Below are 25,820 nucleotides of genomic sequence, written 5' to 3' on the forward strand. Positions count from 1 at the left end.
CATTCTCCAGGGATTTGCCTTTTCTGGATAGTTCATTATTTAATAGTCTTCATTGTGATTCTTTTTATTACCTGGCTTCTTTTTTTTAATTATGTATTTTTTAGTTATAGGTGGACACAATTATCTTTATTTTTTTAGGTGGTGCTGGGGATTGAACCCAGTGCCTCAGGCATGCTGGACCGAGTGCTCCTTACCCTCTGAGCCCACAACCCCAGTCCCCCCCCCCCCACTTGGCTTCTTTCACTCAGCATAACACTTTCAAGGCTGATTCATGTTGTAGAATGTACCAGGACTTTTTCCTTTTTTATGGCCAAATAATATTCTATGATATGGATAGAGCACATTTTGTCAGCCAATTATCTTGTTAATGGACACTTGGATGGCTTCCATTTTTTGGCTATGATGAATAATACGGCCGTGAACTTTTGTGTACAAATTTTGCCATGAACATATGTTGTCAGTCCTGAATCTGCACATAGGAGTGGAATCGCTGGATCATATGATGACTCTCTGTTTGACTTCTTGTTGGTGATGGTACTAGGGGTTGAATCCAGAGGTGCTTTATCACTGAACTGCATCCCCAGATCTTTTCATTTATTTATTATTTTTTTTTTTTAGTTGTAAATGGACATAATACCATTGTTTTATTTTTTTGTGGTGCTGAGGATTAAACCCAGTGCCTCACATGTGCCAGGCAAGCACTCCACCAAGCCACAGCCCCAGTTCCTTATTTTTTATCTTGAAATAGGTTCTAAGTTGCCCAGGCTGACCTTGAACTTACAGTCTTCCGGCCTCAGCCTCCAAAGTAGCTGGGATTACAGGGATGTGCCCCCTATGCTTGACTGTATTTGACATTTTGAGGACTTGCGTCACAGACCTGCAGTCCTGTTCAATTTGAAGATGAAGAAACTGGGTTGTGCAAGGCCACAGAACAATAATGACAGCTTGCATGTATGAAAGACTCATGATTTGAGCCAGAGTTTTGATGCACATATTATTGTCACATAGGCAGGACTTTTTGTTCTTTGGTTTTTTGGTGCCAGGGATTGAACCCTCCTGAGCCACACTGCCATCCCTTTTAATTTTTGAGACAGTCTCATTAAGTTGCTTAGGACCTTGCTAAATTGCTGAGGCTGGTCTTGAACATGTGATCCTCCTGCCTTAGTCTCCCAAGCTGCTGGGATTACAGGTGTGCACCACTGCACACAGTACATAGGCACAATTCACCCTGAAACTGGATTATGAGGTTAACTCTTTTTTGTAGGGACCCTTGTCTTGGGTTAGTGAAGTTTTCCCTTGGCATCCACAGGGAATTGGTTCCAGGACTCCCAGTGGATACCGAAATCTGAGGATGCTCAAGTCCCTTCTACAAAGTGCTGTCATGTTTGTATGTAACCTCAGCACAACCTTCTGTATACTTAAACCATCTCTAGAGCACTTATCTTACAATGTAAATTCTATATGAATGGTAGTTAAACTTACTGTTGGGGAAATAATGACAAGAGTCTGCAGGGAGAAGGACAGTACACATTTACCATATAGTCACTTTTATTCCTGCATCTTTTCTCTCAGGGATGCATCCATGGATATAGAACTAGTGTTTATAGAGTCTAACTGTATGTATCTTGTTCATTCTGTTTCCTGAAGATCTTTGACTAATAAACAAGGGTTTATTAGGAAGTAATTAATTTTTATCAAGAAGTGGAGAATATTTAAGATATTACCAAGAATGCAATACTAGTTATACTAGTATACTCCAGAGAAATCCAATTATCAGTAACCAATATTCCTAACTGCAGATCATTGATCTTAGGACTCAGCTACATTGCTTTGACGTAGCTGAAGTACACCAAATTTGACTGATTTAAATATGAAGGAGTTTTCAGAGGGCGGCCATCCCCAAACTTGGTGGTGCCTTAGAATCATCCGAATCTCAGGTTTCCACTGTCAGATTTTAGATCCAGTAAATCAGTCTCACAATTCAATCTTGATTTTTTTAAGGATATGACAGCAATCCACAAAAAAAAAAAAACAAGGCAAGAACTGAACAGAGGTTCAGCGATAAACCTGACAATCTGATAAGTCCAGATTGTTCCTGGAAATCCCTAAGAGTTCCCTTACTGGGAACCAACATCCTGCTTCAGAAAACGCTAACACAGCGATGTTTATTTTCAGTTTTGGAATAAATTGTTTTTTGTTTTTTTTTTTTTCAGTTGAGTACTAGACGTGATAGTTGGCCTGGGTGGTGGCCTAAGTCATCAAGTAAAGTGAAAGTCTAGTCACAGTGCCCTTGCCCATCAGTATACAGTAGGCATGGTTTTGTCATAAACACTACACAGCAATAGGTATGTGCATCAGTACATACAGTGATGCTCAGCATGTATCCCGTTGAGGGATCTTAACTAGTAATTAAACAGGCATGGTGGCTCACGCCTGTGATCCCAGCTACTCAGGAGGCTGAGGCAGGAGGATCACACGTTCAAGGCCAGCCTCAGCCACATAGCGAGACCCTGTCTCAAAATAAAATAAAAAGGGCTGGGGATACAGCTCACTGTTAGGGTGCTTGCCTAGCATGTGCGAGGCCCTACATTCAGTCCCCAGTACTAGGGGTGGGGGATCAAGGAAAAGGAAAGAAAAGAAAAACTATTCTAGCATGTTGCTGCTAGAACAGATTGGCAATTCTAGGAAGGTTCTGACTTCCTATTTTGTTTGTAATCCATTTATCAATTCTTCTACCTCTTCTTCATACTGTGTTTTTCTGTGTCTTCATTTCATTCCACAACTTCTTCCTTGAGCACTAACACAAAGGCATCATCACGCATTGGGCAAGGCTTTTAATTTCTTCTTAGTGGTCATGAAAACCTCGAAGCTGCTCGCCCCCTCTTCCCCTAGCTGTGGCCATATCCTGGATGTCCCAGGCCCTTGTCCATTGCCTGATAGGTGCTGGTGTGGAATATGGGCACCTAGATGAGCTGACCGTTTTTGTCCCTTGTGAGGGGCTTGGAGTCTGGCAGGTTAAATATGTGTATGACTCGACACATTCATTCATCTCAGTTTAAATCTCAATTTAAATCCAATCCAGACCCGATGCTGAGGGAACAGCAGGTTCCTGCCTCCCACCTCTTGACAGGCCATCCTCTGCTCCTTGAGCCAGTGATTGGCTTTTGCATGCACTTGGGCTCTCCTGAGTTAAATGACTCTGGATTGTACAAGGCGCTCAACTTGACGTTCTTCCTTTATAGGATGGCACACACACAAACCCCCCCCCCCCATGTTGCTATCTGACTTGCTTTTGTGTGTGCTATAAGCTTGTTTGTTGGCTGGGATCAAGTGCAAGGCCCGGAAGGGTGTGACAGACAGCCTTCAGCTTCCTTTTCTCCCTCGTGGTACTGGGTGACTAGTAGGTGGTTCCAGCTTATGACCTTGAGGGTGAGGGAGGCTTCAGACACCTGCAGACAGTCTGCACGTGCCCACCACTCAGGAGGCCTGGGCATTGGAGGGTTTTGCATTGATTTTAAACTGGGAGCTGATTGGCCCAATGTCTAAACGAGATTTTAAGGTCCTTTTTGGGAAAATGAGGTACTCACTAGGTTTAATTTGTTGAGGATAAGGCCTCCCTTGGTATTATCTTGATAGCCCCTGCACCTCTGAATATTAGGAGCCCCAGGAAGGTGCTCAGTAAATGCCTATTGGCTGAGTGAAACAATGGCCGTAATCCTTAAGGCAAAAACCCTATTGTGCTTGCTCCTAGGAGACCTAGCCTCAGTGTGGTCCACTGTAGTTAGACATAAAACTGCTGGCTTCTTGGAGTTCAGAGGATTGAGATGTGCCTGGTGACTGTGAATTTTTTTTTTTTTTAATATTTACTTTTTAGCTGTAGTTGGACACAATATCTTTAATTAATTTATTTATTTTTATGTGGTGCTGAGGATCGAACCCAGAGCCTCGCGCGTGCTAGGTAAGCGCTCTACCACTGAGCCACAATCTGGCCCCTTGTTTTTTTGTTTTGTTTTGCAGTACTGAGAACCAAACCCAGGGCCTTTTACCACTGAGACTTTTTTATTTTATTTTGAGACAGAGTCTCACTGAGTTGCCCAGGCTGGCCATGAACTTACGATCCTCCTGCCTCAGCCTCCTAAACAGCCAGGATGTGCCCAGCTGTATCGTGTTCTTTTATTGGGTGAGGAGGGGTACCAGGGATTGAACTCAGGGACCCTCAACCACTGAACCCCATCCCCAGCCCTATTTGGTATTTTATTTAGAGACAGGGTCTCCCTGAGTTGCTTAGTGCCTTGATAGGTTGCTGGGGCTGGCTTTGAACTTTCGATCCTCCTGCCTCAGCCTCCCAAGCTGCTAAGATTACAGGTGTGCACCATTGCACCCAACTTATACCATGTTCTTGATTTTTCCATGCCTCTTAATTAATCACTTTATAGATACTGGGCTTTTTTTATATTTTTAGTGGCAGAAAATAAAATACCTTTATTTTGTTTATTTAGGTTTTTTATATTGGTGCTGGGGATCAACCCCGGTTCCTCACAAGTGCTAGGCAAGCGCTCTACTACTGAGCCCCAACCCCAGCCCATAAATGCTGGTTTTAGCACAGACTACGAAGTTGTTGGCTCTGTGCTTCTGATCATTGTCACTACTGATGGACTCTCCTCCTCATCTGCTCTTTAAAGAACAGTTGCCCTGAAGAATGGCGGAAGCAGTTTTCCACGCCCCAAAGAGGAAAAGGAGGGTGTGTGAGAATTACGAGTCTCCACTGCCAGTCCCTCTTGGTCAGGACCAAGATCCTAAGAAATTCAGAATCTTCCGTGCAGAAATAATCAACAACAACGTGATTGTGAGGAGCCCCGAGGACATTAAGCAGCTGTATGGGAAGGTAAGTTCGACCTTGGCAGGTGCCTGACCCTGAGCAGGCTGTCCCTTCCCTCCTGTCCCCTCGAACTGACCATCAGAGTGCGGCTTCCTCTCTCGCAGCGTGGTCCGTGCACCCAGGGAGTGATGAGGTGGCAGATGCAGACCTGCCTCAGACGTGCGGTGGGGTCAGTGGGCCTGCCGTTGTCATCTGTCAGAGGCCGCGCATGTTCACTGCACAGACAAACAGAAGACCCAGGATGTGTGGGAATGTGAGAAGCAAAACACAGGAAGCCCCCACTCACCATCACAGTCCCAGCCATAGCCACAGAGTGGCACTGATCCCAGACAGACAGACAGAGGTGGCTTCAGAGTGGGCCCCGGCTCCTCCTCTGCTTCTCTCCTGGCCCTGCAAGTTCTTAGATGAGGTCAAGTTCTAGTTTTTACTGTTGTGTAGCACTAATGGGTTTGTGTGAGGGCTGGCTGGTCGTTGGCCTTCTCTCTTTCTGTTTCATGGTCTGTTTTGTTTTGTTCTTGTATATTCCGTAGCCTGTTCATCGCCATGGCATTTTTACCACCAGCTTGACTGCTGTGTGGCTTATGCCCCCCACCCATTGTTAATATCTAGTCCAGGGATTATAAATTCATAAAGTGGTGCAGCCGTCATCACAATCCAATTTTAATTGTTTTTTAATTTTTTTTTTTTTTCAGTTGTAGTTGGACACAATACCTTTATTCCATTCATTTATTTTTATGTGGTGCTAAGGATCGAACCCAGGGCCCCGTGCATGCTAGGCGAGCGCTCTACCACTGAGCCACAATCCCAGCCCCTATTTTAATATTTTAGGTGCTTTTTTCCCAAACCCAGGGCATCGTGTATGCTCCACACGAGCTCTACTGCTGAGCTCCCTCCCCAGCCCACGGTCTGGTTTTAAAATGTCCCCATCGCCATAGAAAGTTCTTTGTGCCGTCACACTTCACCCCTGCACCCACTCCCAGCCAGGACCTCCACTGGTGAGCTTCCTGTCTCTGTTCGTGTGCCTTCTCTGGAGATGTTTTACAAGAGTGGGTGGCCTTCTTGCTGGTGAGATGCGAAGGCCCCACTAGGTCCTGTCTCCCCACAGCTCCGCAGAGAAGCCTTCATTTGCAAGCGGCTTCCTAAGTGCATGCTCAGTCTGTATTCTAGTTAGTTATGCCACCTACAGTGGAAGGTAAAGGGTGTCCCTTTTATTATTTCAACCCTCTATGTGTTTATGACCAAAAAGAGAAGACGTCTCTGTCACCCTCAATCTGTCATTTCCAGATTGAAATCATTAGTAATGAGGTAAATGAGGGGCACTGAAACTTAACCTTTATTCTTCAAAAGATTAGAGACATAAAACCCTGAAGTCAACACGAGTCACCGTGACATTGTCAGAGGGGAAACAGAGCAGCGAAAAGTGGGGTGAACCTCTTGTTAGCCCAAATGCTGATATTCCTCCCCAGCTACAAAAAGTGGGTAACTGAACATGAACTTTGTTTTCTCTCTTTTCAAAAGGGCTACTTTGGAAAAGGCATTCTTTCCAGAAGCCGACCAAACTTCACAATTTCAGATCCTAAGCTGGTTGCTAGGTGGAAAGGTAAGCTCGTACATCATTCAGTTCTTTGGCAAATTAGCATTTTCTTTCATTTGTGATCACACATCTCAGGTGAGTAAAGTTCTAGAGGAGAGTGACAGGGCACACTGACAATTTTACTGTCCAGAAGAGCAACTAAGATAATTCTTATCAAAAGAAAAGGGTTCTTGCTGGGTGTGGTGGCGCACACCTGTAATCCCCATGACTCAGGAGGCTGAGGCAGGAGGATCTCAAATTCAAAGCCAGCCTCAGCAAAAAGCAAGGCCCTAAGCAACTCAGTGAGACCTTGTCTCTAAATAAATACAAAATAGGGCTGGGGATGGGGCTCCTGGCTGAGTGCCCCTGGGTTCAATCCCTGGTGCCCCACCCCCCCCAAAAAAAAAGCGTTCTTATGATTGCTGAAGATGTATTTTACCTTATTTCTGGAATTATCAAAAGTGTTGTTCAAACTTTGCTATTAAGCTTTGCCTGGCAGAGTCCTGTGTGCTTGGCAGTAATTAAGTGCTTGCTTACCTGTGGTACTATGTAGAATGAGTTTTGTATTTTATTTTCAAAAATAGAACTTATAACAAGAAACATGACATTGACATATTTATTAAGACATACTAATATGCATAGGTCTCACTAGCTTGTTCTCTTTGCCTTATTTAAAATTATTTTATCTTTGTGTATTTCTCTAAGGAACGCTCATGGTAGTTATTGAAGAATCAATATCCAGGTGCATTGGTGCACGCCTGTGATCCAAGTGACTCTGAAGGCTGAAACAGGAGGATTGGAAGTTCAAGGTCAGTCTGGGCAACTTATCAAGACCTGTCTTAAAATTAAAAAAAAAAAAAAAAATTAAAAATTAAAAAAGGATGGGGGTGTAGCTCAGTGGTAAACCACCCCTGGGTTCAGTCCCCAGTGGGAGGTGGGGGTGCAGAAACCAACACTAACATGTTCAAGCATAATTAGAAAGGATTTTTTAAATTCCCCACCCCTACCCCCAGGGAACCAGGGCAATTGCTCTACCACAGAGCTACACCCCCAGCTCTTGTATTTTTTATTTTATTTTGAGACAGGTTCACCTAAAGTTGTCCAAGCTGGCCTCTAACTTGCCATCCTCAAACTCCCAAGTTGCTAGGATTATAAATGTGCACCACTACATCCAGATTTTTAGGGAAAAAAATTTAATAAGAAGATGGAGAAGGGGTTGCGGCTGTAGCTCAGTGGTAGAGCACTTGCCTAGCTTGTGCAAGGCACTGGGTTCGATCCTCAGCACCACTTAAATAAAACAAAGGTATTAAAAAAATAAAATAATATTAAAAAAAGAAAAAAGTGGAGAAATAAAAAATGCACTGAGATACCATTTCAGCAATCAAGCAGAATTCCAAAAGTTTGGCCACATGCTCCATTGCTGAAGCCCTGAGAAACACGGGCTTGGCTGTATTGCTGGTCAGAGTGCGAATGCTGTAGCCCTTAGAGGAATTTAACAGTGTCTCACAAAACTGTATACACGTTGACTTTTTTCTTTTCTTTCATTTCTCTCTTCCCTCAGTCCTTGGGAACCTTTACATTTTTGTCTATGAATTTACCTATTTAGATATTTATATATAAGTGGAATCCTACAATATCTGTTCCTTTGTGCCTGGCTTCGTAATGTTTCCAAGGTTCATCCCTCCCTAGCAGATATCAGAACTCTATTCTTTTTCGTGACCAAATAATATTCCACTGTATGGACGAACCACATTTTTTTTAATTCATTCATCTATTAACAAACAGATTGTTTCTACGTTTAGGCTGTTGCAAATAATTCTGTTGTGGCCATTGGTCTACAGTATCTGTTTGACTCTCGGTTTTCACTTCTTTGCATATTACCCAGGAGTGGAATTACTGGATCATATGGTCATTTTATGTTTAATTTTTTTTTATTATTTTTTAGTTGTAGATGGGCATAACACCTTTATTTTTTATTTTTACATGGTTCCGGGGATCGAACCCAGTGCCTCACACATGCTAGGCAAGCGCTGTACCACTGAGCCACAACCCCAGCCCTATGTTTAATTTTTAATAGTCATTCTAATGGAAGTGAAGTGGTTTTTGTTTTCAGTAAAGTCCAATTTATCTATTTTTTTCTTTGATTTTGCTTGTACTTTTGGTCTTATATTTAAAAAACTATCACCAAATCCAACTTTGACAGATTTTTCTCTTTTTTGGGGGGGGGGCCCATATTTTTTATTGGTGTATTATAATCGTACTTAGTGGTAGCATTCCTTGTTCCATATTTGTGCATACACACAGTATGGTTTGGCTTTTCTGTCTCCTAATAGTTTTGTTGTTTTAGCTTTTGAGTTAGGACTTTGTTGCATTTTTGAGTTAATTTTTGTAGAAGGCACGAGGTGACGGTCCAATTTCATCGTTTTGTGTTTGCGTATCTGATTGTCTCAACATATAAATTTACTTTTAACCTAGCAATCCCACTTCAGGAATTTATTTTAAAGAGACATTAGCAAAAGTTGAAAAGAAACAGCACAGGGCTATCTGGCAGCACTGTCTTTCCTATCCAAAGAAAGGGAGCAGCCCAAATGTCCATCAAAAAGGAGACTGGCCTCAACTCCAGCATGTTCATGTAGTGAGTACTGTAGAGACGCAACAGGAGGGGCCTCTGGGGTGCGTTATTAAAGGAAGAGAGCAGGTAAGGGAATGTGCAGTGTGCTGTCGTTTATCCAAACAGGAAAATATATATTATGCTTTTTTTTTTTTAATATTTATTTTTTAGTTGTAGTTGGACTTTTATTTTACTTATTTATTTTAATGTAGTGCTGAGGATCGAACCCAGGGCTTTTACACATGGTAGGCAAGCACTCTACAACCCCAGCCCCATATTATGCTTTTTAAATATGAAAGGATTGAGGAGATATTTAATCCAGTTTCAACATTACACAATGTAGACGTGTGTGAAAACATCACATTATCCCCATTAATATGCACAATTTTGCTGAGCGCAGTGGTGCACACCTGTCATCCCAGAGGCTCAAGAGGCTGAGGCAGGAGGATCGAGAGTTCAAAGCCAGCCTCAGTAAAAGCGAGGCCCTAAACAACTCAGTGAGACCCTGTCTCTAAATAAAATACAGAATTGGGCTGGGGACATGGCTCAGTGGTCAAGTGCCCCAGAGTTCAATCCAAAAAAAAAGCACAATTTTTTATTTATTTTATTTTATTTTTTTTTTTTTTTTGAGAGAAAATTTTTTTTTAAACATTTATTTTTATTTTATGTGGTGCTGAGGATTGAACCCAGCACCCCACGCATGCCAGGCGGGCTTGAGCCACATCCCCAGCCCGCGACAATTTTTATGTTTTACATATTTGATTTAAAAAAATCAATTTAAAAATTAATATGAAAGGATAAACCATAATTTTTTAAAATGCCTATGGAAAGAGATGAAACAGGATGGAGAGACGTGAGACCTTATAGATTGGACTTGGAAATCTTGTAAATGTATTACATGATTGCAAAACTAAGCTTAGTTTAGTTTGTTTTTGGGATGGGGGCTGAACCCAAGAACTCTTTACTACTGAGTGACATCCCTGGTGCTTTTTATTTTAAGACACGGTCTCTCTAAGTTACTGAGGCTGGCCTCAAATTTGCAGACCTCCTACCTCAGCCTCCTGAGCAGCTGGGATTACAGACTTGCACCCCCTGCCTGGAAACAAAGAAATTGTAAAAAGCAACCTTTTTTTTTTTTTTTAAAACAAAGGTGAAACAACTGAATTAGTATATCACTGTTGGTTGTGTAACCACCCAGGGAGAAACTATTTTAAGTAACTTTAAATAAGTATTTTAAGTACATTAATTCGTGCAATCCTAATAGGGTCCACTCTGCTAGTTTTCTCTTGTCATGATGATGCTGCTTAATAAACCACCGAAATTCATCAGCTGTCAACAGCAACCCTGCTGCTCCCTAGTCTCCTGATTTGCAGAATGAGTTAGGGACAGAACAGAACAGAACAGAACCCCAGTGAGCACTTAGAAAGAAAGATGCGCCACTCCTGATGGCCGGAGCGAGAGCCGGGGTCCAGAACTTCCAAGCCCACACCCCAGACCTCCCGTCGTGAAGTGTGCCTCTCTGGCTGCAGGCACACAGAAGGGCAGAGCCCCTTCTTTCGGCCTGTAGGCTCCTGTCTGGACGCTGGAGTGAGCGGTCGCTGGAGTGAGCGGTCGGAGGGTGGGGATCTCTAACCACGCCACCACTGCCTGGCAGAGCGCTGAGCAGAGCATTCTGAGGTCAATCAGAGCCCAGTGAGAGCGGCCTGTTTGGTGAGCAGAGCCTGCCAGGCACATGGGTGCAGGGAAGGATGGCACGTAGTGCCCATTGGTGTGGCTCACAGGACAGTTAACCTCGTGGGCATGCGACTTTCTTTCTTAGATCTATAAAGTGGTTTTTTTTATTTCTCTTAAGGAAAATTTGTCTGAAACTAATAGAACTGCTTTGTTGTTACAGATATGAAGACAGACTTGCCTGTAATCTCATCAAAGAAGTAAGTTATGACCCGCATTACAATTATGATCTAAGCTGGATGCCGTAGCTGGCCTCTGACTTGTGATCCTCCTGCCTCAGCCTCCTGAGTTGCTGGGATTACGGGCATATGCCACTGCGCCCAGCCCCAGCGCTGGACTTGTAATTCAGTAGTCTTTTGTATATTGTGAGTTAAGGAATTTGATGAGGGCTGTAGTGTTCAGGGTAGAGCACTTGCCTTATATGTGTGAGGCCCTGGGTTTGATTCCATGGCTCTCCCAGAAAGGGCGGGTGAGTTGATGAACCTCTGGGTCTTGTGGTGGGAGCGTAGTTCATGGCCTGCCTGGCGGGCACAGGACCCTGGGCTCAAGTCCAGCACTGGGGGAGAGGGTATATCTCTTCTTCATAAAAACATACGTTGACAGAAAAATTTGTGTTCAAATAATGGAGACTCACAGACCCAGGAAGCCTGCAGGGCCAGTGCTGTCGTTGGTAGGAAGAGCTAGGATCCTTCTTAGATCTCTCCCGTGAAAGTGCTTTTAACTCTGCACAAGTGGCCAGGTCACAGGTGACAGGACACCAGCTATCTTATGGACAGCTCCTTTCTTTTCTCACCAAATATTAAAGGTAATCCCTGTGAAAGTCCCTGTAGATAGTAGTAGAAGGGTCCCTGTTTTATGGGTTTAGGAAAATGAAAGCACAAAGGTGATTTGTTTTGTCACACAGTTGCAAGTGGCCAAGTCACAGCGACACACAGAACGTGGGTAATGCCAACGTCACTACTTCCTACTGCATCGTGGGGGGGTGTGTCCTTGCCTGCTCTCAATCTTTAGGACTCAGTTCCTGGTGTGTAGGGATGCGTGCGCATCTACCCACAGGACAAACACGGGTGTGGACAGCGTGGGGACTCTGATGATCCCTGGTGAGCAGCCACGGGTCTCTTAGGTATAGCAGAAGCCAGTCTCCCAGTTAAGGGTGGGAGCTGTAGCGTTTCACAGACCGTGACATACTCAGCCGACTGTATTCAGATAAGGGAAGGTGGGGAGTAAAGTTTCACCTGTCCTCTCCCAGCCAGTGATGTCCTGGGTTCTTTTTTGTTGGTACGGGGATTGAACTCAGGAGCACTCAACCACTGAGCCCATCCCCAGCCCTATTCTGTATTTTATTTAGAGACAGGGTCTCACTGAGTTGCTTAGCTCCTCTCCTTTGCTGAGGCTGGCTTTGAACTCGCATCCTCCTATCTCAGCCTCCTGAGCTGCTGGGATGAACGAGTGCACCGCTGTGCCTGGCCGTGTCCTAGGGTCTTTACAGACTGATGCTGAAGGCAGAGGCAGAAAGTGCTGGATGTCTCCAGTTTCGTTAGCCTTCTGTTGGTCCTCAGATTTCAACACAGTGGCTCTTAAGCACGGGAACGCAGCCTGCAGCGTGGTTTGGCATGGGCCCTTTTTTCTGAAGGCAGGGCTTGTACTTGTGATTTTTTTTTTTTTTTATATATATAGTACTAGAAGTGTTCAGGTGGAAGTGTTTAGACCTTCAAGTGTTAGAAACTATGTGCATTTTGTCATTAAAATATACTGTGAAAATTATTAGAGGGAATGGACCATTTCTTTTAGAATATTTGCACATAGCTAGATAAGCCAAATAATTTCCAATATGGTGAAGAAACTGTTAGATCCTGTGGAAAAATATTTATGGAAGGGCTGTGGCTGTGACTGTGGCTCAGTGGTAGAGCACTTGCCTGGCATGTGTGAGGCCCTGGGTTCGATTCTGAGCACCACATACAAATAAATAAATGTCCAGTGACAACTAAAAAAAAAAAATTAAAAAAAATATTGACATTCTCATTTTGGTTTCCAATACTTAACAAAGGGCCTAGTTGTAGGATGAATGGAATATCCATCAGAAAACACTGCAGTAGCCAAAATTGAAAATGATGCAAAGCAAATCCTGATAAAAGGTAGCCATTGTCTCTGTTTATTTACTTGTGTCTTTCAGTTTTAAATTGCACACATTTTCATACTGTGCAAAATGGGGGCTGATTTTTTTTTTTTCAAATCAAGCAAATGAAATGAAGCTTTATTAATAAAAACAAGAAAGTGTACATGCTTATTGCAGAGCATGTAGAAAATGCAGAAAGGTATAAAGAACACCTCTACCTGTAATCCAACATTCAGTGAAATTGCTTCAAATGTCTTAGCACTTAGCAGACCACCTTCCAATCTTTTTTTTTTTTTTTTTTTTAACTGGGACTTGAACAGAGGCATTTTACCACTGAGCCACATCTCCTGCCCTTTCTATTTTTTATTTTGGGACAGGGTCTCACTAAGTTGCTTAGGACCTTGCTAAATTGCTGAGGCTGGACTTGAACTTGTGATCCTCCTGCCTCAGCCTCCCAAGCTGCCGGGATTACTGGCGTGAGAAACCGTGCCCAACTCTTCCAGTCTTTTTTATATGTTTTGTTGTCTTCAGTTTTAAAATTCAACAGTTACCAACAATATTTCCCCTGGCAGGTACCAGCGTCGTGTCGAATGGGCCACGAGTCTCATGCGCAGACAGGGGCAGGACCCGAGAACTGTGTGTGAGATCCTCAAAGAGTACACAAAACCGCTTGAACATCCTTGTGTCAGAAGGAACGAAGAGGTTCAGGTGCATGATGCACCTGACCCTGAGATAGCTTCCACCCTGGGAAGCACAGTGGGCACCGAGAACCTTTCTGAGATGAATGAAGACATTGGACAGTCACACGAGCCCAGCAGGCACTCAGATGACGGCCTGCAGGAGGACTCTGTGCATGACCCACTCACCACCAAGGGCCTCGATGCGAGGGTGGTAGAGGACACCACACCTCTGCCCCGAGATGTCCTCATCCCCCTGTGTGGCCTTCAGCCTGAGGCTGGCGGTCAGCAAACAGGTCTTATCCATGCTGGAGAGAGAGGGCCTGACCATGAGTATGTGCTCGTTGTGGAAGAAGAGGTGTGTGCTGTGAGCAAGGGGGACAACGCCCCCAAAGAGGAAGTAAGTTAAGGAGAGCAGAGCCCACCAGGTACAGTGGTGCTCACCTGTAATCCCAGCTGAGGTGGGAGAATGGCATGTTAGAGGCCAACCTGGGCAACCCCATGAAACCCCGTATCAAAGTAGCAGTTAATCCTAGCACTGCATAAATAAGTGAGTAAATAAATAAATAAATAGGTGATTTACATAGAGGGCTGGGATGTAGCTCAGTGGTCGGGCCCCCACCCCCCAGTACAGTTTCTAGTACTAATAGTACTCCCTTCCCCCCCCCCCCCAAAAAAAAAAAATCAGACACATGCTTACAAGTGAACAAAATAAAACACAAGAATTCCACAAAATGATCTGCAGGAAAAAAATTTCATGAGAAAAAGGAAAATTAAAACAATTGGGAAAATCAAAGCTGCATTCTCTCATAAGTTGTAAAAAAAAAAAAAAAAAATCTACATTTTTAATAGTATTTACCCAACAGCATGTGCATCTTGAGAATCATGAGAAAAATGTTCCTTGCAAAATGTTTCTTCTTCTCTGTGGCCTGGGGTGCTTCCGTGTGTTCCGGGTGTGTTTGATTGTATTATTTTCTCATCAGGTGGTGCAAAGACAGAAATTAACGTGCAGAAGAAACCCGTATAGGATCTTCGAGTATTTGCAGCTCAGCCTAGAAGAGGTAGGTTTTCATCGTGTGTGTTCAGCACTGTGCACTATATGCAGGAACCTACTTCACAACAGTTCTAAATGTGATGCAGTAATTGAAGATTCCATTTAAGTGTTGACATGGGCATTGGCAGCTTCCGAAGTTGGCCTGCCTAGATTTCATTCCTCAGCCTTTATTTCATTGGTTCTAAGACGTGTGGGGGCCAGGGATGTAGCTCAGTGGTAGAGGGCTTGCCAGGCATGCAAGAGGCTCTGGCTCAATCCTCAGCCCTGCAAAAAAAAAAAAAAAGTGTATTTTAGGGGATATTTTTATATCATTGCATGCAGCATTTAAGGGGTTTATCTAAGCATGTCTTTTCTCATCAAGATTTCAGATTGGCTGAATATTATGTCACTAATTTTCACCAGCTTTGTTAAAAATACAACTTAATGAGATATAATTTATACATTATCAAGTTCCATCCACTTTGCCAGGTGCAGTGGTGCACGCCTATAATCCTAGCAGCTCAGGAGACTGAAGCCGGAGGATCACAAGTTTAGAGCCAGCCTCAGCAACTTAAGGAGACCCTGTCTCTAAATAAAATATAAAAAAAAGGGCTGGAGGTGTGGCTCAGTAAGTGATTCGTGTCCCTGGGTTCAGTTCCTGGTACCAAAAAAAAAATTTTTTTTTTAAAGTTCATTCATTTAAAGTATATAACACACGACTGAGATATAGCTCAGTGGCAAAGTGTTTGCCTAGCATGAGGCCCTGGGGTCAGTCCCCAGTCTTGCAAAAACTGGCATTCAGCCCACCAGGCATTCCTGCTGTTGGTTATGAATCCAATCTTCCATGTCTTTACACACTTTCACGTATAAAAAGAAAAATCAGGGCTGGGGACGGAGCACAGTGACAGAGAATGTGCTTAGGATGTGCAAGGCCCTGGGTTCCATCCCTAGCACAAAAAAGAAAAGAAAAAAAAAGTAACCCAGTTTCCCATGAGCCACCATTTAGCCACTACTTGCTGCACATCAGTCTCCAGGGAGCTTCCTCAGTTGTACCTGTAGATTCTATCACCTGAGACAGATACAGGCAACAACATGTGGCTGTGTGGACAGATTATTTTCATCAGAGAGCTATTTTTATTTCCATTTAAGAGTGATTTTATTCAACCAGGCCAACTCTCTGAATGCTGGTTCTCCAGCGTCTTTCATACAGTAGAACATGGAATTTCACATAAGTCAGTGGAGACGCTTGACAGACAGGAGAGCTGAGAAACTTATTTTGGTTTTGGTACAAGGGTTTGAACCCAGGGGCACAGTCACTGGGCTACATCCCCAGCCTTTTTTATTTTGAACAGGGCCTTGCTAAGTTACTGAGGTCCTCGATAAATTGCTGAGGCTGACCTGGAACTTTCCATCCTTCTGACTCAGCCTCCCAAATCAAAGGGATGACAGGCGTGTGTGCCAGTGTGCCTATCTAAATTTTTTTTTTTTCATTTTTCTTTTTTTGTGTGTGTGGTACTAGGGATTGAACCCAGCAGCACTCTACCACTGAGCTATCTCTAGCCCTTTTATATTTTTATTTTGAGACAGGGTCTCACTAATTTTCTGAGGCTGGCCTTGAACTTGGAATACTTCGTTAACCTCCTGAGTAGCTGGGATTGAATGCAGGCCCCAAACATGCTAGCAAGCTAGGCACACTCAGTATACCCCAGTATTTTATAAGCAAAGTCTACTTTATATTTTGTAACATAAGCAAAATTTGCAATGCCCTATATATTTCACAATTTTTTTCTATATTTTTCTCAGCTTAATATGGTTATTTCCTTTTACAGGAGGCAATCCAATTAGCAAAGGTTTCTGTTTTTATTAGTTACTGGTATCTATCTCAGTTCAATTTTTTTAAGGAAAATATATATAATTTTATTTTTTACTGATCTAAACCAGTTTGTAACATTCATGTTAAGATTTTTTTTTCTCAGTTCTTGAAATTTTAGTGAGTCATTTATGATAAAAATATATGATAATTTTGCTGATTTAAAAACATCCCTTTGGGGTATGGGGACTGTCACTCAGTGGTAGAGAGCTTGCATAACATACTGAAGGCCCTGGGTTCCGTCCCCAGGAAATTAAATAAAAATTTTAAAAAATAATAAGTTAAAAGGAGAAAAAGCACATTAATTTGAGGGCTGGAGATGTATCTCAGTGGCAAAACCACTTGCCTTGTACGCACAAGATCCTGGTTTCTATTCCCAACACCCCACACACACACAAAAAAAAGCATTAATTTGTATTCATTTGTGGTATTTTGGACTAAACAGAGGGGAATAGAGGGAGAGGAGGTAGGAATGATAGTAGAGTGAATCGGACATTATTACTCTATGTGCACATGTGATCACATGACCTGCTTAACTGTATCACGTACAACCAAACGAATGAGAAGCTATATTCCGTTTATATGTGATATATCAAAATAGATAAGTTGTATTCATGGTGGAAAAAATCTCAGCCAATACAATAGCTTCTCAAAAATGTGGCTTTTTTTTTTTTTTTTTAAATCCTCCCAGAGGAGGACCAGTTNGCTTTTTTTTTTTTTTTTGTGATGCCAAGGAAGGAACCCAGGTTCCTGAGCCTGTAGGCAAACGCTCACCCTTGAACTACAGTGCTCCCACTCCTAAGAATGTGGACCTATTTATTTCTAATGAGCATTTTCTGCTTGCTCTGCTTTCAGGCTTTCTTCCTGGTCTATGCCCTGGGATGTCTCAGTATTTACTATGAGAAGGTAAGGTGTTTTGTTCAGACACAATTCATCTAAGTTTCCTGAGTATTAAAAGCAGGTTGTGGGCTGGGGTTGTGGCTCAGTGGTAGAGCGCTTGCCTAGCATTCGTGAGGCACTGGGTTCGATCCTTAGCACCACATAGAAATAAATAAACAAAACAAAGTTATTGTCTCCGTCTACAATTAAAAAAAAAAAAAACAGGTTCTGCTAATTCTCAAAGTGGCCTGAGTTCAATCCCCAGCACCATAAACAAAGCAAAACCAAACAAATCTGTCTGTTCTTAGTGAATAAAACAGGAATTGGATATTCTTCTCCAAGGTTTCACTCCGGGTTCTGAATGTGTCTGTTGAGGCAAAAGCCAGCTTGAACCCTTGTAGACTGAATTTCATTCCTAGAGATGAAGTGTAATATATGATGATCAGGAAATGTGTCAGAACAATACTGAAAAAGAACAATAAGATTAAAGGGGTCTGTGGGGTAGCTCAGGGGTAGAGCGCGTGCTTGGCCCTGGGTTGATCCCCAAAATAGATAGATAGGTAGAATATTTGAACCTATGTTCAGATAACGCAAGAGCCTGTGACTTTATACAGTGCCCTGCCCCCTTAAGAAGCAGAGGCTAGGAGCTGGGGTTGTGGCTCAGCAGTAGAGCGCTCACCTAGTGCGTGCAAGGCCCTGGGTTCGATCCTCAGCACCACATAAAAATAAATAAATAAATAAAAGTTATTGTGTTCATGTACAACTAAAAGTACTAAAAAAAAAAAAGAAGAAGAAGCAGCAGCAACAGCAGCATCAGACTGTAGAACCGTTGCTTGCCTCCAGGCAGAGGAACCAGGGAACCGGGGACAGGAGGAGAGGCAGGCTTTACACTGGATGCTTTTTATACTTTCTGATTTTCAAACGATGTGAATATGATACCTGTTGAAGATACAGACACCCCTAACTGACGTTTCGAATTTTTTATCAGTGTGTAAAAATAACATGCTTTGGTAGAAATGGCACCTTGAACTTTGAACTTGGGATCTTTTCCTGAGCAAATCGCTAGTCCTGGTCACCCTGCAATCACCATAGAAACAGCTGACACTTCACAGTGTTCTGTGGCTCCGAGTTCCTCTGCCTAGAATGTCCATCCCAGACTCCCACCACCACCCCCATACCACCATCGCCTCTCCTTGGCTACTTCTAATTTTCAGATGTCGCCTTTTCTTTCTTCACTTTCTCCACCACCCCTTTAATTTCTGCTACTGATAGAGCCCAGGGCTTCCTGCAGGCCAGGCATGTGCTGCACCCCAGGCCCCAGATGTTGCCATTTCTGAGTCCTATAGAGCCCCGCTGTACAAGAGGAACATCATGCACATCTCAGATGGGAGCCATGTGTATCATTCTTAGATTTTTCTGGTAGCCACATTAAAAGAAATTATTTTTTAAGCAGGTGAAACTAATTTTAATATAACATATTCCATAGTTTATATACCCCAATACATCCAAAATTATGGAGCTAATTTGCATTCATTTTTGGTTCTCATACTGAGTTGGAACTCTGTGTGTATTTTACGTACTCTATTAGGACGAGCCAGATGTGCCTGGCAGCTGTGCCCTCTAGTCTAGGCCTTCCGGGGGCTTCTCTGTGGTAGGGGTACTACATTGGTTTCAGTTTGTACCTCAGCTCCACGTTTGTTGATTGGTGAGTGAATACGTATTCCCAATAACGCCTTTACTTTTTTTGTGTGTCTGTGTGTGTGACATTGGGGATTGAACCTGGGCCTTGTGTTTTTAAATGACTTTAGGAACCCTTGACGATACTGAAACTCTGGCAAGCTTTCACTTCCATTCAGCCCACCTTCAGGACCACCTACATGGCCTACCACTACTTCCGAAGCAAGGGCTGGGTGCCCAAAGTGGGGCTCAAGTACGGGACAGATTTCTGTGAGTATTCTTGGCGTGTGGGGCAAGTGCCAGAATGGCATTTGCATGAGATTCATCTGAGAAAATCCGATGGGTTATCCTGCTGTTGCTGATCTGTCTGAGACGGTATCGTCCTTCTGGTTTAGATAAGAATATTGGGTGCTGGACTGGGTGGAGGGGAAGTCCAGGCAGGAAAGGAGGCAGTCTGGGAGCAGAAGCGGAAGCCTGCAGCCCCACTTCAGGCTCTCCCCCGGGTTTGCTCTGTGATCTTAAGGGTCTGCAGCACTAATTCCCGTGACGTCACGTCACATGTGGTTTAGGTCAGTCCTGTATCCTTGGGGCCTCAGTAGCCTCATTTGCCAGGTAACAATAATCTCATTATTTCCATAAAAGTCACCGCTGGTGTGTATTGAGCACTGACTGCGCGTCAGGCATTGCGTTGATTGACCTGTATCACTTAATCCTCCCAGCAGTCAGTCCTGGGCTATAGGCCACACATGCTCTTTTCCTGATGTTTCTGATAGGCTGCAGTTTTGAGAGATTGGATCATTTGTCCATAGTCGTTTCCAGGACCAGAACTTCAAGGGCTGGGCTTTGGGTTCTAGAGCACAGTCTCTTAGACCCTGCCTCACAGCACTGCCTGCCTGGAGCTTCCTAGAGTGAGAGTCGACCTTCCAGAAGGTCTGCAGTGGGCCAGGTATTATTTTAGGGGTCAAGAGTTGGGGGGCTAGGGATATGGCTCAACTAGTAGCGCACTCACCTGGCATGCGTGAGGCACTGGGTTCGATCCTCAGCACCACATAAAAATAAAATAAAGGTATTGTGTCCACCTAAAGCTAAAAAATAAATATTTAAAAAAAAAAAAAACACAATTGGACAATAAATCTGCCTTCCTGGCGCTCACGGGGGCCAGGGAGAGACAAACAAGCATACAAATATGGAACGCAACTTCAGGCGCTACGTACCTTAAGAAAAACAAGGCAGGGAGCCAAGGGCATTGCTCAGGAGGGTCAGGAAAGGACTCCCTGAAGAGGTGGGCAGAGATCGAGGGAGCAGCTCACAGGAGAATCTCAAAAGGACATGCCAGGCAAAGTGGACAGCAGGCCCTGAGGCAGGAACATGCTGGGCAGGTTTCAGGAACAGCAGGAAACAGGGATGTGGAGAACGTTGCGATCCCCAGGGGTGACAAGAGGCAGACTGTGAGGGTCAAGCTAGAACAGATCGGGTGAGACTGCCAAAGACATGGGTTTTTTGTTGTTGTTGTTGTTGTTTAATATTTTTATTAGTTATTGATGGGCATTTTTTATTTATTTAATTGCTTATATGCGGGGCTGAGACTCGAACCCAGTGCCTTACACATGCTAGGCAAGCGCTCTACCACTGAGCCCCAGCCCCAGCCCAATGTGGATGTTTTTGATTGGGAAGATTTTGAACAGAGGAGTTGAATCTAATGAGCTGACTTAATGGAACCCTGTCTCTGCCGCCTTGTTAATGACCAGCGGGGAGTCAAAGTGGAAAAAGAGACTCACTAGGGACGCCGGGCCCACTGAAGGAGTGGATGTGGCAGCTTCAGGTGAGAGAAGAGTTAGAGATGGCTGCTCCTCCAGGGGGCCGCTTCATGTTTTGAGCTCAGCAAACAAGTTCAGTGCAGATACAGGTGGAGAATCTCGCATCTGAAATGCTGGGTAACAGAAGCGTTTCCCGTTTTAGGGTATGCGGTCCATACCCATCTTGCATACAAGACCTGATTGTTGTTTTATACAGTATTTTTAAAATGATTTTATGCATGCAGCAAGGCTGCATGGTATGGAATTTTCTGCTTGTGGCATCTTGTCAGCCCTCCAGAAGTCACAGGATTTGGCAGGCAGGGCGTGTGGTTCAGTGGTGGCGCATCTGCCCACTAAAAACAACAACAGATTTTCAGATTTTAGAGCACTTCAGATTTTTGTGCTCACGATGCTCAGCTTAGATGAGAGGGTAGACGGGTGGTTCTGGCGCACAGGAGAGGGACCTTGACAGTCCTCAAATGTAAAGGGTCCTGAAGCCAGGCCTCGGTGAGTGAGCCTCTGTCCTTGGAATCCTTTCCAGCATCAGATCATTCCTTTAAGTCACTGAACCCATTTTCCACATCTGCCAAATGAGGGCTCTTCCTTGATCTTTTCAGAACCATTGGTGAGGTTCTGATCCAAGTTTTGAGGTATTTTAGAAGCCTTCTACTTAGGGCCCATGTGGTTTTGAGCCTTTTATTTATTTATTTTCTATACTGGGCATTGAGCCCAGGGGCACTGAACCACAACCCTACCCCTTTTTATATTTTTTATTTTGAACATATTCTCACTAAATTACTTAGGGTCTCACTAAATTGCTGAGGCTGACCTCCAACGTGCGATCCTCCTGCCTCAGCCTCGCACAGCTGGGATTACAGGCATGTGCCACCAAGCCTTTAAGCCTTTTTAAATTCCCAAAGAAACTCAGTTTATTCTTCAAAATTCTTAAAATGTGCTTAACCTGGAATCCGAGAATAGTTTTCAGGGGGACCCGAATGCCCTCCAAAATTCTTTTCAAAATAGTGTTTGTAGACCAGAGTGGTTTTGCAGGTCACATTCTGTTATCTTTCCTGGGTTCTCAGAGGGGATCATCAATCCAAAATGAAGGGTGGGGCCTGCCCATCTCTGGGATGAATGGCTTCTTTTGTCTCTCCACACCTGGATTTCAGTACAGATGTCCAACCCAGGGCAACCACATGAAGGCTGGAGAGGAGCTTGTGAGGAGTTCACCAGTTCCGAGATAACTACGCTGGCCACCGTCCTGTTTAAATAAGCGAAGTGCGTGTTCTGTTTTCTTCCTTGGCTTCCTGCCCTGTCCTCTTCACACTCCGTAAGCAGAGCCGCTTGGTGTGAGCGTTTGGCAGGCCTCCTCCAGCTTGCTCATTACGTGGGGGAAACTGGAGTCAAATTTTCCAGTCAACAAGGCCACATCAATGTAAAGAGGTGGTGTGGGGTGACGGGAGACAGCTCTCAGGTTCACAGCCGGCTCTACTTCTTTAACCTTGTGACTTCAGACAAGTTCCTTAGTCTCTGAGAACTCCCATTTGCTCATCTTATAAGGTGGATAACAACATCTTCTTTACAAAACTCTTACGAGAAAGATAGCTGATGATGTATGCTTACAGGGTGCTCACCAAAGCCCCTTCCCCTGCAAATTTTATTTTCAGCGATCGAGTCTGTAGATGATACATAGAATTTTCCTTATTTTGTTTTGTTTTGGGTATTGGGAATTGAACCCAGGGAGCACTTAACCACTGAGCCACATCTACAGCCCTTTTTATTTTTTATGTTGAGACATAAAAAATGTAAAGGGTCCTGAAGCCAGGCCTCAGTGAGCGAGCCTCTGTCTTTGGAATCTCTTCTTGCTAAGTTGCTGAGAGCCTCACTAAGTTGCTGAGGCTAGCCTCAAACTTGTGATCCTCCTACCTCAGCCTCCTGAGTTGTTGGAATTATGGGCATGCACGTCCAAGCCCCACTGAACTTGTTTAATTTTAAAATGAAAAAAAGGGCTGGGGATGTGACTCAGTGGTTAAGTACCCCTGTGTTCAATGTCCAGCAGAAAGGAGGAAAGGAAGAAAGGAGGGAGGGAGGGAGGAAGAAAGGAAGGAAGGAGGAAGGATTGATTTAAAATAATAAAAATAAATGGCTACTGGGAATGACAGCACACACCTGTTTATTCCTGCTACTAAGGAGGCTGAGCTGGAAGATCACAAGTTTGAGGTCAGCCTGGGAAACTTAGTGAGACCCCATCTCAAAATAACAAGGCTTGGGGCTGAAATTGTGGCTCAGTGGTAGAGCCTAGCACAGGCGAGTGAGCACACGAGGTTCGATCCTGTGTTGTGTCCATCTACAAAAAAAAAAAAAAAAGATATTCTCATTCTCATTCATTCTCTCTCTCTCTCTCTCTGGTTTTGCTTTTGTCTTTTGAGACGAGGTCTTTCTGTAGCACCCAGTCTGGCCCCCAAACCTGGACTCAGGTGATCCCCCTGCCTCGGCTCCTGAGGGCTGGGACTGGAGGCAGCACCACCACGCCCAGCCATGTGTTCATTTTAGAATTTTGGGAACTGAGGTTTGAGAAGTTCATCTCGGGCCTGAGAGCCACATAAGCTTGGAGTAGGGAGACTGGGCAGGAGGCAAAGCTTCTGAGTTCCCCTTCATCTCCATACATGTTTCCTTCCACTCCACCACTTCTCCAAAAAGTTTGAAAATGTTTGCATGTTTACTTAAATTTGTGCCAGGGAGAATGAGCTGACTTGTGGAATACTATAAATACAGTTTTCATAGGGGAACCCAGTAATCAGGAAAAGTGACCATGGACAGTGGCGGTGAAGGGTCTCCCCTGTGTTCCTGGGGACCTTACAGCTGTGCACGTGGTGGTACAGATTTGTCTCTGAGCTTCTTGATTTCCCAAGCCGGGGGGGAAGTATGATTCCCTGAAGGATTGATAAGTCTTCAAGGGAAACAAAACTTTCTCTGGAACTATCCTGCCTTGGTTTTAGCACAGGGGGTAGCTGAATGCTTACAGTATAATTCTGCATTAGTGACAGTGATTCCCAGAACTATAGTTAACTTATAAATGCCAGGTCTCTGGAGCTCAGCAGTGGCACTCATTTTTTTTGTTCAAGTGAAATCCAAAATGAGTGTCTCTGAATGGCGGGCAGATCAGCTCCAAAAGGTGCTTCAGGAAGGCAGGCTTCTTCCTGGGCCTCACGGTCTCCAGCACCAGGCTCCAAGGTCCCCTTCAGAAAGGAGGGTTCGTGAGCCGACCTGAAGTGTCAGCACATACTCGGCCATGCCTGGCTGCTTGGGAGATTGAGAGCTGTGGTCTGGCCACATGCCCAAGAGGAAGAAGCAATAGATTTGGTGAGCAGGCAGCCATTCTCTGCCACAGGATCTTGTGCGCATCCAAAGGGTCCCAGGAAAGTTCCAGAGTCCCTAGCCGCAGTCTCCTTTACCTAGCAGCTCCTCTTGCCCTCCACAGATCAAATCAACCCTGCTTCCCTCAAGGCCCAAAGAGTAGGGCAGACTGATTCTTTAGCCTTTTTTTTTTCTTTTTAACCACTTGACTTTGGATTTATTAAAAACAGGCATGAGACTGAATTTCTTAAAAACAAGCTTGAATCTTGTTCATCTCTAGCACCAACCAGCACCTATCACAGAACTGGCCAGAGGGCCACTCGGTCACTTCAAATTCAATTGATTTAAAATGAATAACAGATTACACAAACATCACACTGTTGGTACAATTTCACACCTTAACTCCGGAGAGCATAAGAGGCAAGACAAAGGTCACTTGTAACTGGGGGTATAGCTCAGAGGCCCTGGCTTTAATCCCCAGCCCCAAGGGGGAGGAGAATTACTTGAACTTGACTTTGGGAGTTACTCTGGGAGAGTGGGGGTGAGGGGCAAAGGTGGCTGGGTGTTGGCAACAGATTTGCTTTACAATAGTACTTTGTTTGGGGGAAAAAATTAGTTACAGACACAGTGATTCAGTTCCTAGCACCACAAAAAAAAAAAAACCAACAAAGTTAATGCCTCAGTCTATGACATTGTTATGCCATAGATACAGTAATCCGTAGGTGATGACAGTGTATTTTTTGTGTGTGTCCAAAATATTCGATTTTTAATAGAATATTAAAAATAGATCACAGGCATATTGTAGAATATCCATGTACAGATGGATATTTGCTTCCCTTTGGAGAAGGAAAAAAAATTAGTAATAATAAAACAAACCTTTGATTTTGAGTGGTTATACATTTTCTTTTTCTTCTTTGCAGTGCTATATTGGAAAGGCCCACCATTCTACCATGCAAGGTTTGAATGATTTTCAAATAAATTAACAGCTTAAAAGACGCAAGGAGGTGCATGCCAGTAATCCCAGTGACTTGGGAGGTTGAAGAAGGAGGATCATAGATCAAGGCCAGCCTCAAAAATGTAGTGAAACCCTATCTCAGAATAAAAAATAAAAAGGGCAGGGATATAGCTGGGGATAGAGCACCCCTGTGTTCAATCCCCAGTATCCACCCCCTGCACACACACACACACAAAGCAGAAGGAAATTTCTGGCTTCCAATTTTGTTTTCAGTGCCACAGAGACAAAGTCATGTTCCTCCTGGCCCTGACAGGGACCAAATATTAAATGTCTAAGCCAGGGCTGGAGGTAGAGCTCAGTTGGTAGAGTGCACAAGGCCATGGGTTCAGTCCCCAGCACCACACACACACACAAAAAAAAAACAAAAGTTAATACTTCATCTATGACGTTGTTATGCTATAAATACAGTAATCTGTAGGTCATGACAGTGTATTTTGTGTGTGTGTCAAACACTTGAATAGACCTCTGTAGTGGTTATTCATCTTAACATCAGTCAGTGTTAGTGTTTCAACAGTTGAATGAATTTATAGTTTTCATGTTGGGAAAATTATTTCTGTTCCTTTCTTGTAAATAAGCATTGAAATCAGCTGAAAGTTTGCATGAGGT

General features: G+C 43.8%; 1 protein-coding gene across 3 annotated transcripts in view; it reads left to right on the plus strand.

The window, feature by feature from the left end:
• Tsen2 (tRNA splicing endonuclease subunit 2) overlaps positions 1-25,820 on the plus strand; it is a 31,952-nt gene that overhangs the window by 2,040 nt on the left and 4,092 nt on the right. Inside the window, exons 1-9 of one of the 3 annotated variants that reach the window (XM_048787134.1) lie at positions 4,683-4,885; positions 6,398-6,479; positions 7,158-7,261; positions 10,958-10,994; positions 13,483-13,987; positions 14,571-14,648; positions 17,346-17,396; positions 19,178-19,316; positions 25,120-25,156. In XM_048787134.1, the coding sequence (XP_048643091.1) occupies positions 10,960-10,994; positions 13,483-13,987; positions 14,571-14,648; positions 17,346-17,396; positions 19,178-19,316; positions 25,120-25,156 (845 nt within the window). In that variant the 5' untranslated portion in view covers positions 4,683-4,885; positions 6,398-6,479; positions 7,158-7,261; positions 10,958-10,959. Of the gene's footprint in view, positions 1-4,682; positions 4,886-6,397; positions 6,480-7,157; positions 7,262-10,957; positions 10,995-13,482; positions 13,988-14,570; positions 14,649-17,345; positions 17,397-19,177; positions 19,317-25,119; positions 25,157-25,820 lie in introns of those variants that run through there. The other 2 variants (XM_015495036.2, XM_015495037.2) reach the window with 2 other exon arrangements.

Source organism: Marmota marmota, unplaced genomic scaffold, assembly GCF_001458135.2.
Source record: "Marmota marmota marmota unplaced genomic scaffold, marMar, whole genome shotgun sequence".
Lineage (NCBI taxonomy): Eukaryota > Metazoa > Chordata > Mammalia > Rodentia > Sciuridae > Marmota > Marmota marmota.